General features: G+C 41.4%; 1 protein-coding gene across 1 annotated transcript in view; it reads right to left on the bottom strand.

Annotated features, from left to right (window-relative positions):
• Positions 1-2,589: 2,589 nt before the first annotated feature.
• Positions 2,590-19,560, bottom strand: part of SEPSECS (Sep (O-phosphoserine) tRNA:Sec (selenocysteine) tRNA synthase) — a 30,470-nt gene continuing 13,499 nt past the window's right edge. Inside the window, exons 7-12 of the mRNA XM_004579337.3 lie at positions 18,606-18,735; positions 18,377-18,468; positions 7,728-7,821; positions 6,450-6,540; positions 3,204-4,748; positions 2,590-2,857 (exon numbers count right to left, since the gene is read on the bottom strand). Of these exons, the coding sequence (XP_004579394.2) occupies positions 4,475-4,748; positions 6,450-6,540; positions 7,728-7,821; positions 18,377-18,468; positions 18,606-18,735 (681 nt within the window). The 3' untranslated portion in view covers positions 2,590-2,857; positions 3,204-4,474. The remainder of the gene's footprint in view (positions 2,858-3,203; positions 4,749-6,449; positions 6,541-7,727; positions 7,822-18,376; positions 18,469-18,605; positions 18,736-19,560) is intronic.

Below are 19,560 nucleotides of genomic sequence, written 5' to 3'. Positions count from 1 at the left end.
ACCTGTTCAGCATTAAATTAAGATGACCAATTAAAACATTATCTTTCATCAAAGTTGTCCCAAAAGCTTCGGAAGTCACATCCACAACCTGAAAAGCAATGCACAGTCCACAGCTCAGGTCTAAATGACAGTTCTCATTATGAGGGGATACAGGACTACAGGATTATGTGCTGCGCCAAACTGTGAGAAAAAACTAATTTATACTGAAATTTAGCATCCTGTATATCAAGTGCCTATTGGCTAAAGAGAACTGTATTCAGTAATTCCCATTCATATTCTGTGACTTCATTCAGCTAATACAAAAGCTAAATAGAAAGATTTACAGTTGAACACTGAGTTCCCAAGGCTGGTACCACAAATCATTACCTCACAGAGTGAGAACTCATCAGGAGAAGCCCTAAGAGCCAAAATAAGAGTTTGATTTAACACACCTTTTCCTACATCATGTATAAGTCACACACTGTGAATGACCCCCCAAAAAATTTTTTTTGAGGTGGACTACCACAGCACAATGGCCTTAAAAACCAAACTCCATAGTTTTGCCTGACAGCATTAAGAAGGGAAGTTGGGAGGGCAATCAAGTTGGCAGAATAGGGTAAGGACACGTTTTAACACACGGAGAAACATTAGCCAGTGTGAAACAGAGAGGGCACATTCCAGGAAACAGGAGAGGACAGAACAGCAGCAGCGGGGCACCTGGAAACTGACACAGGAAAGCAGCAGACACAATGGTGTGGTGTTGCAGTAACCAATACCCCAGCGGCAATCAGTGAGTGGCAATCTGAACTGCACCAGCAGCCAGAACTCCACCAGCAACAAGATGGGAAGGGGTGCTCACCAGGAGCTCAGGAGGTGAACCCAGACAAAGAACTACTTGCCCTGCTGGTCTGTTTGATTTGACCAGGAGCAGAGCAAGCAGCAGGTCCCAGACAGGCATTGCAGGAGCAGGGTAGATTTAACAGCCCAGTCTGCACCCTAGAGCTGAATCAGGTGCTATTTTGTTTAAGAAGGCAAAGGCTGTGGGACAGAACTGCACCTTCACCCAGCTGTGAGTGGACTCATTTCTGGCTAGGTGAACTGCAACAATATGGCATTCTACAGGTTCCCCAAGATAGGCCCGGGTAGCCCTCAGACCTGATGGCCAGCAGATCAAGAACTCTTGTAGTGGCACATCAGGCACCATTTTGTATGGTGTGGCAAAGGCTTTAAGAATGCAGGGACAACAGCGAACGCATGCACTGAGCTGGGAATGAACTCACTGAGCTCAGTGCATTGCACTAGTCCCACACAGAAAATAATACTGACTTTGGCATAGTAGGGGTCAAAATAGATCCGTGTGGCCCTCAGACCTAATGGCCAACAGGTTCCAGCAAGATTAGTACCACCAACAACCTAGCTATAGAGGACACATAGTGTCTCCCAGGGCAATGGAACTGCATCATAAAACAATGATAATAATAATAAGAAGTAAAATAAAAAAATACTTACAATAGGAAAAAAAGAAGGGAAGTTGGAACATAAAGACAGAAGAGGTCATCACAGGCAATGACTGGAAATAGATCGTCCACTGCCTGTCCATGCCCCGCCCCAGCCAAGGAAAACCAACGTTCAGCAATCCGCTCTGTTTGCAGTAAATCATTTTCCATTCACACTTAGTAATGACCTGTGGAAATAGGAAAGCGAGGGGACACAGCACAAGGGACGGGGTAATGGACAGCCTGCTCCAACAGACCTACCAATGTCCCTTCAGAAACCAGGGGAAGTCTGTGACCTCAGGGTCAAACTTTAGGCCAGAAAGGAGAAAGCTGGAACTCTAAGACCACTGGGAAAGAAGGGGTTAATAGTAAGAACTGCAGCTGACTTTATGCATCAGGAATGAAATGCTGTATCTATCATTCACTTGTGGGTTCATGTAATTTATCTTCAATTAGAATTATTATCTATTCAGCAGCTGAAGCCCAAGAACTGCTGAGACACAGCAGACAAGAAAACATTTGCTGGGCTCTGGGCTCTGGCCTTTCTGGTGCAAAGTGATGACCACACAATATGGATCCCTTGTCCCTTCACCAATTTTAGCAGCCATGGACCGCCAGCAGCCCAACCAGCAGTCACACCTGCAGCACCACTTCACCTGCTCCCTGGACTCTGGAGACTTGCTGTGCCATCAGCCCCCTGCTTCTGCACTGCTCCCCCAATCCACAGGAACATATTGCACACTCAGTCCAGGATCTCATCCTTCATAATGTGTGGTTTCAGCTATTTTATTTTTAAACGCTTGAAGCCCAATAATAGAATATACTCTAAATAACTCTTTGGATATTTATAAGTACTTTATCTCAACACAAGGTGGTCAAGCCAGCATCTAAAGTGCTCTAACACACATTAAAAGAAGTGTTATCTGGCTGTGTATATGTTCACACGTGGTCTTAGATGATAGGTAACATCCCCCAAATATTAAAACCTTTCTGCCACACAGTTTACCTGCAAATCAACAAGAAACATGTGATACAGAACTCAGCATGGCATTCTTACTGCAATGTTTCAGATAACTGAGATGTTACCCAGTACTTCCTTTTCAAAAATGGATGCTTCTTTATTGAGGGAATACTCACAGTGCCTCTTAAATGTGCACAGCAGGATTATAAGGACATTTCCCAAGGTTACTTGCCCTCAGAAACTTCTCCCTCCCATGAGCATCTACCTGAAACAACCGTCCCCGAGCAGGTGGGTGCAGATGTGGCTTTGGTAATGTAGAGAATTCAGACGCTTCACTTACTCCTTAGGCTGGAACCACAAGCTATTTCTTAAAACCAACATCAAAATGAACTGTTAAGGCCATTAAGTACAGAACTGTAAACTTAGAAAATGAGTACCCAGGCCCGGCGGCATGGCCTAGCGGCTAAAGTCCTCGCCTTGAACGTGCCAGGATCCCATATGGGCGCCAGTTCTAATCCTGGCAGCTCTACTTCCCAGCCAGCCCCCTGCTTGTGGCCTGGGAAAGCAGTCGAGGACGGCCCAGAGCACCGGGACCCTGCACCCGCGTGGGAGACCTGGAAGAGGTTCCTGGTTCCAGGCTTCGGATCAGCACAGTACCGGCTGTTGCGCTCACTTGGGGAGTGAATCATAGGACGGAAGATCTTCCTGTCTCGCCTCCTCTCTGTATATCTGACTTTGTAATAAAAGTAAATAAATCTTTAAAAAACATGAAAATGAGTACCTGGACAGGGAGAAGGGAGTACCCACTTATCACACTACATCATTTTCACCTCTATAGCAAAAATGCATTTAAAATATGCATGTTAGCCGATCCTGACGAAGGACGTGCACAGCAGCTGAGCAAAGCAGCTGATGTCCACAGGTTGCTACATGTGAAAGGTGTTAAGTGGAGTAAAGTGTTCACTTGCCCAAATAGAAAATGCGTAAGTGCTATAGAAGACATGTTTGGAACTGGTGTCCGGTTGTCCCTTAAGTATCTCCACACAGTATAGCTTGGTAACATGAAATTATCTGGTCCTTTTTTTAAGTACAGTCATGTGTCATTTAATGATAGAGATACACTCTGAGCCATGCACCATGAGCTGATTCCACTGTCTGGCAAGCACCGGAGCCTATATCTGCATAAACCACAATGGTGCCACTATTTTACCCAGCTCCACCAGTGACCAAAACGCAGCTACACGACTTGGGGCTCTACTATTGAGCAGCTCAAGTTGCTGAGCAAAATTTCCACTTGGGGAGCTGATTTTAGTTCTCTTTCTGAGCCTCCGCTTCCCTGAGGTCTTGGCCCAAATAAACTTAGCTGTGCAAAGTTTTCTTGTGCATTGGAGGGATTTTAGGCAGCTCTCCTGGCCTCTACTCACTAAATGTTAACAGCAGTCACCATTTGTGACAATGAAAAATGTCACCAGATGTTGTTTAGATATGGCACATCATCCCCAGTGGAGAAGCACTGCTCCTGAATCAAAACTGATGTTTAAATTCGACTCCTCTTCCTTGGGGAACGTCCATTTTACAGCACACTTAAGCGACACACACCTCTACACACAACCACTCATCAGCGCAACAGACCTTTCTAAACTCTTTATGATCAGAAACCGAAGTATTTGGTGAATAATGAGAACTGGCTGCAGGGCTTAGCAACTTACACTTCAGAAAGAATTAGAGGTAATTATAAGCCATTAAATTAGTCAAAACTGAGTATGATGCTTCAATGACAAATATTCTAACCATCAGAAAAATAGTGCTTGTTGTTCTAACCTGTGAAGGATCTTACGGATTGAGGGAGTTCTAACAATCATCATTGATTGGCTTAGGACACATTCTGTCCCTTGATGGAATATTCTCCAAGAAATTCTCAATCCAAAAACCCCATGAGTTGTCCTCAAACTGCTTGCGTGGTCCTCAGCCTCATTACTTTTTGCTAATTATCCAAAAGAAGCCCTTTGCATGTCATGAAGACACACCCTGGAATATGTCAAGCATTTTCTAGTTTAAAAATCATTTCAATATCTGCATCTTCAGTTTTGTCACAACTGTCAACTCCAGGTCCATCAGCCTCTTGACTCTGTTCTTTCCTTAGCGTCTTTAAACACTTGTCCAGTCTCTTGATGAATAAGTCCACATCTTGTGTTGTCATTCCAATGGCTGATGCCGCATTGAGGTAAGCACAAGGGTAATTATTGGTGTGGGACATAAAGCCTCTGAAAGTATAGCCACTCACAGTTTTCACAGATCCAAGAGGCACAACCCTGAAAGGGAAAAGATTTACCCAAGTATCCATTAATATCAACATAATGTCTCTCATAAACAAAGGTATCTGTGTTATACGATATGTGTAATATCTACTCACTACAAAACTTCAGAAACAGTCATGAACTACAGGCTTCTACAAAGAGACTGGTCAGCCTTTGAGTGAATTTATGTAAAACACTGCTACTTGGCATGCAGTAGTTCTAACTGAACCATTTACTTATCTTCAATGGAAGAGCTGTAAGCTCTAGGAATCCCAAACACCTTCGCATCTTCTTCAGAGGGATAAGTACAAATTCAAATTTGTTTTTGAGCAGATCTTGACTTAGACTTCATATATCCATACTTTAACTGAACACTAAAACCTATAAGCCAAAGTCCCTTGCTTCACTGCTGCAAGTCGAGCCTTTCGAATATTCAACAAACTAAAATCCCGACTGTGCGAATGAGCAATGCTATGAAATAGAAGGACTGAAAGCAAAGATTCAGCAGAAATTATGTAACTGCCCACAGTCGGGTAAAGGCCAGTCAACAACGGCATGTGCATTTTTCAAGCTTGACTTCACTAGCATTCTTAGATACCAGAAGGTTTTTAATCTTTCTCTTCTTTTTGTTAATGTCAGTTAGCATCCCATAAACAAGACAGAGAGTGGCAATAGCACAAGATGATCAAGAAAACCACTTTAGATGTGTCAACACTGGGCCATGCGCGGACAGCACTCATCAAGGTACAAGCTGAATTAATCTAAGATTTTCCTTTCTGACAGCCATCCTTTGATGTGAAATCTCTGCCCTCTGGGATTCAGAATGAACTTTTTAAACAGAAGCATGTAAAGAAAATTATCACAGCAAGATATTTTTTTTCAAGCTATTTTTCTCTGACCTCCTCATAGATATAACAAAAAATAGTTTCATTTTCAGGCCACATGTATATAATAGGGGAAAGTACATTTGCCCCCTTTTTCAAAAGCAGTATTTGGGCAAGAATCACACAGCATTTTTAGTTTAGGAAATACACTTTTCCTTCAATTTTCACTTGAATTTAGTATTAAAGATTTTATATCTAATATGATAATCTGAACTACTGAAGAAATTATCTAAGAAAGGAAATAAAGACAAACCTAGACAGAGAGGTAATGAAGTGGGTCTCTGTACATGTATATAAACAGGTGTTTTCTGTGCCTGATCCATGCTAGGCACAGCTCAGCACCTAACAGGCTCACAGACTCCTGCTCACCACTGTCCCCCCCGATGGATTCTCTGGTATGCAACACATATATAGTGGACTACAAGTATTGGAGTAAGAAACTGAATGAGGGCTCGCCGGCGTGGCCTAGTGGCTAAAGTCCTCGCCTTGAACGTGCCAGGATCCCATGTGGGCGCCAGTTCTAATCCTGGCTGCTCCACTTCCCATCCAGCTCCCCTCCCTGCTTGTGGCCTGGGAAAGCAGTCGAGGATGGCCCAAAGCTTTGGGACCCTGCACCCGTGTGGGAGACCTGGAAGAAGTTCCTGGTTCCCGGCATCGGATTGGTGCGTACCGGCCGTTGCGGCTCACTTGGGGAGTGAATCATCGGACGGAAGATCTTCCTCTCTGTCTCTCCTCCTCTCTGTACATCTGACTTTGTAATAAAAAAAATAAATCTTTAAAAAAAAAAAAAAAAGAAACTGAATGAACCTAGGTCCTGTTTAAATATACTTACCTGGCCCCAGAAACCTGTCTGGTAAAAAGCATCGAGCCAAGCTGAGTGACAGCTTTGTCACAGTGTTCATCAAATGTCCCAAGGGTCACAGCTGAAAAAGAAAAAAAGCATCCTAACAAGCTCTGAGCTTACCACACAAAAGGCACAGACAGACAGACATTACTTCTTATGCACTGTTGAGTGACAAAGTACCAACTTAGCACACTTAATAAACTACAGCAGGAATCTGAACCATACATTTTTACATAAATTAACACACTCAGTGAAATTTTCTAAAAACAGTAGATGCAGCAATGACACGATCAGTATGACTTTTAAGTAAAAATCAACCAAGTTTTAAGAACTTGCAAAATGAGAATGTGAGACATATCCCAGTACCTACATAAGAGTAGGAGGCACTTCTGCCTGTGAGCATGGAAACCTCTGCTCAGAGGCTGTGCTGGTACAGCACTCAGCACCACGAGTGCAGCTCCCATCACGGAGCGCACACTCGCCAAGCTGCACGTCAGCCTTCCAGCAATGCTGCATGTGCAGGATCATCTCTATTTCTGAGACAGGGAGAAGGCCAGGGCCAGTGCACGGCAGAACTGACACCTCACTGCCCAGCAGAAGACTGGAGCCTTTTTTATTATATGTAAGTGTCCAAATAAACAGGTTTTCATAGAAGCCCATTCCTGAAAAGGGCTTCATTCACAAATCATTCGCTCTGTTTACTTTCTCCTCAGAAGTGAAACATGAAACTTATTCTACAGATATCTACAAATTAAAAGACATGATTATAAAGCTTTATTAAAAGCTAAATGCACAAAAAATTAATGTTTCCATCATTTTTATTAGTCCTTATACTACATGACAAAAAAATAGTCTGTCCATAAACAAATGAAATTATCACAATTACAGATTTCTCTAATATGCAGCAGCTAAAGGAAATAATACCACCATCTAAAAAGTTTTAGGGAGAGGTTTATTAACTGGAGAAAAGTTTTAATTATTTATATAGTTTTGTACTAGTGACTAACATTCTGGCTAGAAGCAAGACTTAAATTACTGTTTTCCATGTATTCATTATAATATTTAATGTTGATTTGATTCTTTCAGCAAATAGCTTTTATCTTAGGAATACATGTAAGCATTTCTAACGGTTAAACAAACTTTTTCAATTTCCAAATTCCGTAATGAATTCAGAAAAAAACAGTATAATCAGAAAGTGTTCTCTTTTTCTACAAACACCATCTTATTCCTAGGGATGAATCAGAAGTACTAAAGTTTTAAAATTACCTAAAGATATGGGATTGTGAGGCGTATGCAACAGTCTCTCATTGTAGGCTTCTGACAGTTTCTCTAGTTGGCTGGACAAATAAGAAAACATTTCCTGCCCAAAACAAAAAGTCACATGTAAAACAAATCAAATAAATGCGTATCTACTTGCTAGATTCAAGACACAATCTGATTGGTATGAAGAGTGTGCTGTACATCACCTCATCCATGTGCTCCAGGATCAATTATCTCATTTCTCACAACTATCAGAAACCACATGGCTCAGGTCAAGGCCAAGGACAGGACAGCCCGGCCCTGCCCTGCCCTGGGGCTCTTACACGTCCATCCTCTTCTCCAAGCCTCAGAGCTACTCAGCTACCTCCTCCCTACACAGAGTAACAGATCCCTCCACATCTGTTCCCTCACAAGGATGGACAGCAGGCCTCTGCAAGAACTTCCTCCTGTAACTAGGTAACACTAAGGCCCCAGGTGATAGGACCAACCACCATTCCCACCCACCAAAAGTCACTCCCCCACTCCATGCACAACACCAGCCACATGTTTCAACTTTTGCACCTGCTTTCCTTGCTGGCCCTGCATCTTTCCCTGAGCCAGTGCTACCACCCTAATGAAACAGCAACCTCGTCTGCCGGCCTCCAGCTCCCAATCTCCCTCCAAACACTCCGTTCCTATTCTGATTCCTGCATCTTACTTACTATAGTCTGAGTTCATCTCATTTATCTCCTTCAATGCAACACTGCTTTACAGCTACCTACTAAGATGCAAAGTTTTCTTGGAGGCAGGGATTCTGCCTTCTTTACTGCTGTTTCCTCAACACCCAAAAAATGTAGCAGACATCAGTACACATGACACTCCAGAAGTATACAGCTAAGGAAAAGATGGACATTCTGACTCCACACGGGGTCCCACAGTAGTTTCTTCAGGTCCAAAACTGACCAATTTTTCTTTTGTTTTGCCTTTAAAAAAAAAAAAAGCAGAAAGACAGGGAGAGAATGAGAGAGGGAGAGATCACCCATCTGCTGGATTACTCCTCAAATGACTGCAAGAGCTGGAACAGGGATCAGGTAAAGCTAGGAACCCCTAACTCAACTAGTCTTCCACATGGGTGGCTCCTGTGTCGCCACCTGTTGCCTCCCAGGGTCTGTATTAGAAAGAAAATGGAACTGAGAGCTCCTTACATGGGGTACAGGGCTTCTAGGCACCTTCTTGAGTCAGTATATGTAACGCCTGTCCCAAAATCCATCTTTCGTTGGATAAACATTACAAGAAAATTGCCCCCAGGTTTCTAAATGACTAATGAATCTACAAACATTTTTTACTCGTCAATAAAACATATTTTGTATTCTGTGCAACAAAATTTTAAACCAATAATTATCACTAAATAAACTTTCTATACTCAAAAAGTTAGCAATCAAAAATGTCACACTTAATGAAGCTATCAGTAAGCATTACAGTTACATGTGATAAACCTTTCTCTTCTGTTATTACAAGCATTTAAAGCATTCTGTTAAAAAACAAAGAGGCAAAAATGTTCTAATTCACAGTAATCGCAGGGGGGGAGGGGTCATAAGTAGGGAGGCCGTAAGTAGGGAAGTGGATTGGAAGTGGAGCAGTTGGAACACAAACCCGTACCCATATAGGATGCAGGTGCTTGGCCTTGGAGGATTAGCTGATTGAACCAACATGCCAGCCCCTCCCTGGCTTCTTAAATTAACATTCCAATATAACTTTAGAACTTGAAACAAAAAGATAATCAAATGGAAGCAATAAACTCACTCTTCAGTACCACACCAAAGCTGGCAGGGTATAATGGCTAAATAACTAGTTTAGTAATTTCAACTCCATATTTTTTAATAAGCAATCATATATTTTCACTCACATGGTAAAAGCTGATTTTTCTTCATCTATATTACTCATCGAAGCCTTAACCAGTTTTTGCATGTCTGAGTCTCCCTTCTCAAATTTACCAACCTTTGACATCAGGAATAAATCTGACAGTTCAGGCAAACTGGAAGTCTTATACATATCGCTTTATTTTTGCCCAGACAAGCACCACCACAAAACTTAATCCCTTGGCCTTCTTTTAACCTTAATCATCTATTAATGAAGCAAAGTGTTTTTCAATGTATGTATTTCATTGATGAAGAACCATTTAAAATATGATTCTGTCCAATGTGGCCACCATATTAAACACCAATGAGGTCACATTTGTAGAATACAAGGAATCTCATCACTACTTAATTTGTACTAAACTAAGTGAGCTATTTTTGAAGAAAAAAAAAAAGGAGGATAGAGGGGAGATGTTTCCTTGTAACTTCCCTAGAGGGTGCATTGAACTTACTGATGCATACATGGTTATTAACAAAATTAATTTTCCCAATGTTCAATTTCTAATACTTTACTAAATCAGTTTTAACCAGTTCTATCAATCATTTGCTAATGCCACTAGAATTCAGTTTTAACTTCATTTAACATTAGAAATCTTTAGACCATAACTAAACATCATATATCATAGTATGGGAGTAATTAAAGAAAAATATTGTAGAATCAAGGTCACATGTAACAGCAGATATTTACAATATCCCTTCTTTGAGTAAATGGTCATGAGAGGTAAAGCAATAAGCAAAGCTTTTAAGTATGGTAAGATACAATATACTAAATTCTCAAACAGTCCATGTAATAAGTCCTAAATGCTCTTCTGGTAACATCAATGTATTTAAAAAATATCTTTCAGGAGATTATACCAATATCCTACACTAATACTTGGCTAAGCAGTTTTTCACCTGATATATTAAAGGCACTACAGCACCTGCACTATTTTTTGCTACAGTTAAATCTATAACTGACATTTATTACAAAATACTTCTGTAAAGAAACAAATTTATAAGTAAGCCAAGCAAATGTATATAGAAAGATCTTACTTAAAAGAAATGAAATATTATTGATTTTCTATGTACTCTGTGCTGTATTTAACTTAATTTTAAAGGGCTTTTCACTAGAGATAAACTGAACTGTATACCCTGAATGCTAATGTCAGCTATATTTCTAAAATAAAAATACAAAACTTTACACCATAGTTCAAGATGTTAACGGAAAGGAAGTTGAAGTACACTGAGCATTTTCTTTTGTCTTGCCTCTGGCAAGTTGATTTGCGGTCATGAAATCCAACATCTAGCCTATTTCTCCACAGAACCACAGTCCATGAAGAGCCACACACAATGAGACAAAAACACTGCCTTTAGCTGCAGGGACCTGCATTCAGACCTGGAATCTAGTGACTGTCATGGAGACTCAATCTCTCCTTTTAGGGCCTACAAATCTAAGACTGTGGTCTCAGTGTGATGGCTTAATGGTTAAATCCTTCATACTGCAAACACTGCAATCCCAGTTAGGTGCCAGTTCGTGCCTAGGCTGTTCTACTTTCCATCCAGCTCCCTATTTATGGCCTGGGAGAAAGCAGCAAAGGATGGCCAAAAGCCCTGGGCTCTTGTACCCACGCAGGAGACTAGAGGAAGCTCCTGGCTTCAGCTGTTGTGGCCACTTGGAGTGTGAACCAGTGGATGGAAGATTTTTCTGTCTCTCCTTCTCTCCGTAAAATCTGATCTGTCTTTCTAATAAAAACAAATAAATCTCAAAAACAAAAACAAATCTAAAACTGTGCTCCACCTTCTCTCTGTTATAGAGCTGTGAAGTTGTTTTTGCTATTCTTTCAGAACTTAGCTTATTCTCCAAACTTCAGCTCACAAATTCTACTCATGGAGCAGCTGTTAAGCTGCCACTCCTCTCCTACACTTCGCCAATTCCACGGATATTTGCAACAATAGATGATTACCTGCTCACCCTGTTCCGCACAGTACTCCTCCAACAAGAAAGCTAACCACAAGACTGGTCTTCTTGGGCAGCAAAACTGAGGTAAAGATAAACTTCTAAGACTGATCATTTTTTATGCATAGAGAACCTCAAACAGCCTCCTACATTTTAACCCTTTTTCTTGGAGGGCTCTTCCAATAAATACATGGTCTTTTCTCCTCTCAGTGAAGTGAACATGTTGATCAGCCAGGGGCGAAGGGCCAAGAGGCTCAATTCACACACAGAGTTCCACTCCCTCTGATCCTTTCACCCTTCAGAAAGGAAGGTTAGAGAAGGAACGGCTTCAAGCTGAGTTCCTGTCTGGCACCACTGTGAGAAAGATAAAGCCTTTGCTGGAGAGATAGAGCCAGATGAAATAACCTCTAAAAATATCATGCTGGGGAATAAGGGCACTGAGGGTTTTTTTTAATCCAAAGTTTTCTTTTAACATTCCTTTTTTAGTGCACAGTAACACCAGTAACATAAAAAGGAGCTTTCAGTGATGGTATATAAATAGCTCTGGTTGGAGCAAAATAGCTATGCCTCAGCTCCTTCAGAGCTGAACCAATAAACTATCACGATTACATTTTCACAGTTCAAAAGCAAGTCCATTTAAACAAAAGAGGCCCTTACTTCTGCAACAAATCCAATAAAGAACAATATTTATGCTACATATATGCAATTATGGTTTACAGAGGCCATCCTCGTTTTTCAAATGAAAGACCTGCCCATTCAATGAAGCCGTTAAATAGCACACTTTTATTCACTTACAGTGTCAGAGTTCTCAAATGAGTGTTTCAAAATTTCATATATTCTCTGTTCTAAAATTCTACACATAAAACCAATTAATACATTAGAGAGCCTCTGGAGTTTTAAATACCCATACAGATAGCAAGGAGAGTCATGAGACAGAGTCAACGTTCAGTGCCTGCCCCTGGTTGAAGGGGAAGGCAGGGGCAAGGCAGAGGATGAGACCAGGGCAGATGCTTCAGCCTCACGCAGTGCTGGGTTTCAAAACAGGAGGTCTGAGCGTAGGAGGTGGCTGTGGGACAAATATTTAACCTCTCTGGGCCTCAACTGGAACTATAAAATGGGGATAATCCCTAGTGCATAAATTTGCAAAATAATGAACCCAGCAGGGTGTCTAACACATAGCAATCGTTCATAAAAATCCTGGTTTCTGGGCCCAGCATAGTAGCCTAGAGGCTAAAGGCATCGCCTTGCATGCACTGGGATTCGACATGGGCACCAGTCTGTGTCTCAGCAGCCCCACTTCCCATCCAGCTCCCTGCTTGTGGCCTGGGAAAGCAGTGGAGGACAGCCCAAAGCCTTGGGACCCTGCACCCGTGTGGGAGACCCCAGTAGAAACCCATGGCTTTTGGTTTTGGCTTGGCTCAGCTCTGGCCATTGTGGACACTTGGAGAGTGTATCAGGGGACGCAAGATCTTCCTCTCTGTCTCTCCTCCTCTCTGTATATCCGACTTTCCAATAAAAATATATAAATCTTAAAAAAAAAAAAACGCAAGTTCTTCACCTAAAAAGTATAAAGGGGTAAAACTAACAACCTCACACTCGCCACAACCCAATTCTTGAATCAAGAATCAGTCCCTATTTATTCCACCCTACTCTGTGTATCTAAATGAAAGGCAAAGAACAAAGTTTGGCATGTTACAGAGACAATTACCTCTTGATTTGTGAGATGGAGTTGGCCGATTCTAGAACACCACTAGACCACATTTTTCCCAGGAAGTGTTTACCCAGGGAGAATAAAGAACACAGTCCCAATGAAGAGCAGAGTGGAGCTGTCTGCTGGATCCATTCACCAGCTGAGTTACATATCCTGCAGCTCATTCTCAAAGCATGCTAAGCAAAATGCATACACGTATGTGCCTCTGAAGGATCTGCAAATTTTAAAGTCATACCCTAAATGTTAACAGAAAGAAAACACAACACATAGAAATGCTTAAGATCCTCCAAACATGACACCCCTAAAATCATCAATTCCAAAATCCTCAGTGAAAAAAATTGCTTCTAGTACATAGAAAGTCCCACGCCTAAAATCACAACACCTGCTATCTACAACTAACCACCTTAACTCACTTCCAGTCTTCAATTTCTTCAACTATACCTACACAGGGAAATCCTGCTCAACAAAAAATTCATAATGAAACTGAAACCAAGCCCCCAAATGGCATTTCTGAGGGAATGGTACACTCAGCGCTCCAAGATTCTAACTACTGTACTCAGAGTCCAACTACCCAGTGCTTTTCCAATAGGTAACACTTCAGTGATGAAAATTCTTTAGGTGTTTTTTTTTTTTCTTTCTTTCTTTTTTGTGAACATTTTTGAGTTTTATGTAGGTAAATGCCAAGTCCTAAAAGTGGAATTCCAGTTCAGGGCACAAAGCACCCTCTGGCAGCCCCCAGACTGACTGAAGCCCACCTGGCCACCATACCAACCAGATGACACTGAATGAGCACTCACAACAAGAACCCTCGTGACAGGGCTGACTTGCGCTGTCTGTCCTGAGGTGCACATCCCCTTGTGCCTCACTGCAAGTTCCTTTCTGATAACCAAAGCCTGAAACACGGCAGGACTGGACAAGCCTTGGTAACTGGCCCTGCACCAGAGGCTGGTGGCTGCAGCTCCCCCTTTTCCTCCAGCCTCCTTAAAATCCCCAAATAGCCTCAACCAGCAGGGTGGCAGCTCCTGAAGTGGAAGTCTGCTACGTGTCACCTGTCAGCAGACTGAAGTATTCTCTGTCCTGTACCTTTAATCCTTGTCCTTGTCATTTTGATCTGATACTTGGGACACGGAGCAAGCTTTCAGTGGCAAAATCAGCATCAAAATGTTATTTACTTTCTGAATGATTTTCTACAAAGATACTCAATGTAAAACAATGGATGGCACTAAAAAAAAAAAAAAAAACCAATGGATGGCTACAAAACTTTCTACCTGGCTATTCATTTAACAAACATTCCATAAGAATCTACTGCCTGTCCAGCATCAGATGCTATGGACAGGAAGACGAACAGCAAAACCTCAGAAGGTCTGGTCTACCAGCTTAGCAATCCACAACCAAGTTTCACACCACACACCAAATGGTGATATTTTACAAACTCAAACTATCAGCTTAATCTGCTAATTTAAAAAGTTCAATTTAAAAATTATCCAAATTTATTTTAATTGATTTTAGCAAGCATTTTATATAGTTATAACTTATATAGTTTTCATTCAAGAACAAAAGTAGAAAATACTAAATATACCAAATAGCAGTATAACAGCATACGAAAAAAATCATAAAAATTTCTACTTACATAATAAACTTTAAATGTATAATTTGAAAACACTGTATAATGGTCTTGTCAGAATTATATAATCCATTTATTTAAAGGTTAGTTTTAGTAAAAATCTGCAGAGTGAGCAATATAAAATAAAAAGCAGCTAAGAAAAAAAAAAGCTCTAAAAGATTAGAGATAAATACAGACAACTAACAAGCTACATCTCCATGCTTTGGTACTCTGGATACATATGCAATCCACCTACAATGCCACAAAACGTTAGCTACTTATGTTTAATCTTGAAATGCTATGACACTGCATGTCACTTCAAAAAAGGTTATGGAGAAATGGCCCAGCTCCAGCTGTCACAGGCATCTGGGGAGTGAACCAGCAGATGGAAGGCTGTCAGCTGCTCTTTCGAACAGATCAAAAATTAACATTCAAAATGTATCAGCATTAGAAATCTAGTTTAAAAAGGGAAGAAAGCCCCTTGATTCATCTAATTGCCCAGCCCGCAGCTGCCAGGCTGGACCTGGAGACTCAAATGACTCAGTTCTGTTTTCCCTCCTGATTTTCCTAGTCTCCAGAAGCCTCTCCCGGCATGGCAAGAAATACGGCCACAGGATTATAGGATTCTACCATATACACCAAGATCTCATCCTTACAGCTTACTACCTGCAAAGTTAAAGGCCTTCTATCCCCTGAAGAATCTACCAAATCCACCAGAAGGTTTCAAACTCCGAATGCCTACCAGAGAAACCAGGCTGGCCAAATCGCATATCCACCCCTGAGGAGGGGCAGGAACGGATGCGATCACAGATCCACTCGGGACCACCTGCAGACAGGAGGGCACCTCCCCAGGCATGGCACCTCTGCACCAGCACACAACATACATCTCCCTGAAATGCACGGAGCTTTTTGGGTCCAGAATAGCTCATTTTACTCAGTTTTCCCCCATTCATATATTACATTTGCAGCTATAGTTAGATTTATATTTCTATAGAGTAAGTTACTTATCTATCTAAGGAAAAGGTGGTTAAGTCTAGAAGTTAAGACAGAGATGGGCCCGGTGCAGTGGCCTAGCGGCTAAAGTCCTCGCCTTGAAAGCCCCGGGATCCCATATGGGCACCGGTTCTAATCCCGGCAGCTCCACTTCCCATCCAGCTCCCTGCTTGTGGCCTGGGAAAGCAGTCGAGGACGGCCCAAAGCTTTGGGACCCTGCACCCGCATGGGAGACCCGGAAGAGGTTCCTGGCTCCTGGCATCGGATTGGCGTGTACCAGCCTGTTGCGGCTCACTTGGGGAGTGAAACATCCGATGGAAGATCTTCCTCTCTGTCTCTCCTCCTCTCTGTATATCCGGCTTTCCAATAATAATAATAAAAAAAAAAAATCTTTAAAAAAGAAGTTAAGACAGAGGATAAGAAATCCAACTGTCTAGATTTAAATCCATGCTCCACAATTTACCTTACACATGCTACTTCTGTTCTTCTATTTCCTGTAAAAATAGGTTGACAACGCTACCTCACTGGATATTATTAGGATCTAATGAATAAATGAAAATGTGCTTGGGGGCAGGATTTGGGCACAGCACCTAAGTCAACACATGAGACACCCACATCCCACAGCAGAGTTCCCAAGTCAAACCCAGCTAGTCTCCTTCTGAACAAGACTCCATTTTTTTTCTTTCCACAGGTTGTCACTGACAAGTAAATGTTACAGTTTATACATTACGTTGCTGATTGCTGGTCTCCTCCATATACAATGCATGCCTCGCAAAAGCAGGTCGTGTTGTTTGCTTTATTCACTGGTATACACATACTTCCCTACATGCCTGATATCACGTTCTCAACAGATGCGTAGTAAATTAAGGTTTTATTCAATGACATTATTTCCACACTCAATTTCACCAACTACATTTCACAAAAACATGCATCATAACTTTAGACCCTACTTGTCATTGTTCAGATGGAGGAAAACAGCCTGATGGGACAGAAATGGATACGATGTCCCATGAAACTGAAGAGGCCATCACCTGAAAATGACAGCAGTGGGCACCATGGGGCCATGAGCCAAGCTGCCACCGTGATGCCGGCATCTTGTGTCACTGTGCCTGGCCAAGGCCTCTATTTCTGATCCCATATCTTGCTGATGCACCTGGGAGTCAGAGATGACGGGCCTAACGTGCCTGGCCTCCTGTCACCCATGTGCAAGACCTGGGGCAATCTCAGCTATTTCCAAGTGGAACATCTGTGTGTGAGAGGGACTTTATCAATCAATAAAACTTCTAATAAAAAAAGAAAAACTATACATTTACAGAATGCCTGGTACATAAATCACCAATCTTCTATTAAATTACCAAAATACAGCCCAATTACTATAATCATAATGTCCAAAGTCCAGAAAGTAACTCTCCTAAGAAATATGCTAACTTTTAGTAACAGAATTGGTGTAAAGATAACAATCATTTCTTTCACAAATAGGAAAATAAAATGTGTGACTTTTAGTAATTTTTCCTGGATGAAACTACCATGTATAGAAGAGATAAGGGCTCTGGCAGCTGTCTGAATGAAACAGAGGCCAGGTTTCCCTTCACGTACAAACACAGCAGCATCCACCACACACAAAGGTGGTCCTGAAACATGTCTCCTCCTGCTTACAACAATCTACGGACCATGACTGGTGACCACCTTCTGGAACCTACAAAACCAGACTTCGATTCATATTAAATAAACATTTCATTGCAGGCTTGTCTTAGTTCATATGTAATAATATTCCAGGTTTCCACTCTATGAATTTTTTTAAATCTTGTTGATTTGTTTATTTTATCTGAAAGGCAAATGGAGTTCTCCTATCTGCTCATTTGCTCCCCTAAGTGCCCACAACAGCCAGTACTGAGTTAAGCTAAAGCCAGGGGCTGGGCCAGGCCGAAGTGAGGAGCCAGGTACCATAAAGTACCATTATAAATCTAAGAGATTACAATTATCATTAAGAACTAGAAAGCTATACAGCATCAAAAAAATCAATGTGGGACCGTTAACTCTCCCCCGCAGGGCATGAATGAAACACACTAACTCCGATCTGACCCAGAGCCAACTGCACTGGATCCAAGCAGTCTTCAGAGCTGAAGACAAATTCCAGTTCCCAGCATAAACGTCATTTTTCTTTTTATAACCAGCATAATCAACTTCTGATTGGTCAACTTCTCAGCTGATTCCTCTTCCTATGACTGACTCTCACAATCAAAAAAAAAAAGTCTTCAGGCTACTAAATACTAAAAAGATGATTAGCCCACTTGTCTTTCAAGAACCTCTATCTTTAAATGAGAAATGAACCTTCTTTTTAAAGAATCTTTACACAGGAGTTTCAAAATAAAAGCAAAAGCAAGAATACCTGTCAAAAATTCATCAGACTATCTGGATAAAGAAGAAGGTTCCGGATCTCAGTAAACCCTCCAGGATCATTTTAGGTGTCCACACACCAAATGCGATAACCAATGGGCAAAATCAATATTGGCTTACCTTCCTTTCCTTTAACAGCTTCTTATAACCACTTGATCCAAGTGATAGCAAAGTAATGAGAACATCTAAAGATGGTGACGCTGAAGCTCTTCCTGAACAAAGATGGACAAATTCCATTAAGGGGGGCAGCGGGCAAGCTTTGGAAACTAAGATGCATTATAGTAGCCTAGGTACAAACGGATTTCTGTGTGCTGTGTTACTTTTTCTTAAGAACAACTCATTTATTTACCTGGATACATCTTGCTGATTTCCTGAATGAAGGTATCGTTAAAGCCAGCAATTATGGCGCCACCTACTGGAACCATAAAATTTTTGTCCAAGCTCTGTACGAAAGCGTCTATTCTACCAACCCGAGCTCCCTAGAATCAAATAATGTATAACATTACATACAGGAACAAACAGCTGCTATTAACAAATTAGGTACCACAACAAAAGAAATGACAAGTATGTCAGGTGATAACTATGGTGATAATTAGCCTGACTTAACCATTACATAACATACTTTTGTATCAAACAACATACTGCAACCTACAAATATTTTTGCTTGCTAACTCTTAAATTTAAAAAAAAAGTTGAAACAATACAGAAAATAGAATTCATAAAAATTTCACTAGAAAAACACTGCATATTTCATAATTATCCAATAAAAAATTTTTAAGTATTAAACCAAGTTTTTACATCATGCTCCTGACATGCAAACAGCACTGTCTAGTCTACAACCTGCTTTCACACATAAATCATTTACCCTCACAACAACCCTGTGAGGTAGACAGCTCTTCAGTGTAAGTCCAGGTGGGAATTTTATCAAAGGAGAGCTTCACACTTTAACACTGTGCTGCAGAGAAGGGAGTCCTCCCACACCTCCCCTCCACAGTCAGTATTTACAGTGGGTGCCACAATTATTAAGCAGTTTCAAACACCCTGTGTGGGTTCAGGGGTGACCACAATAATCTAATGTCACCCAGGCTGGCCTCTGACAGCCACACACTACACCACCTGTTTGAGCACCTGAAGCAGCAAGCTCCGCTCCTAGTATGACCCAGGGAATAAGGGAGAAAAGTAACATTCTTGACATCAACTAACACCAACTTTACATGATACGTGTGACAGTTCCAAAAGCCATGTTTCTATGCAGTTCATGTGCCCTCATATGGTAATCTCAGATGATCGTCTTGCACTGCAAA

Source organism: Ochotona princeps, chromosome 11, assembly GCF_030435755.1.
Source record: "Ochotona princeps isolate mOchPri1 chromosome 11, mOchPri1.hap1, whole genome shotgun sequence".
Classification (NCBI taxonomy): domain Eukaryota; kingdom Metazoa; phylum Chordata; class Mammalia; order Lagomorpha; family Ochotonidae; genus Ochotona; species Ochotona princeps.
Note: the sequence above shows the minus strand (reverse complement) of the source record. Positions and strands in the feature narration are given on the sequence as shown.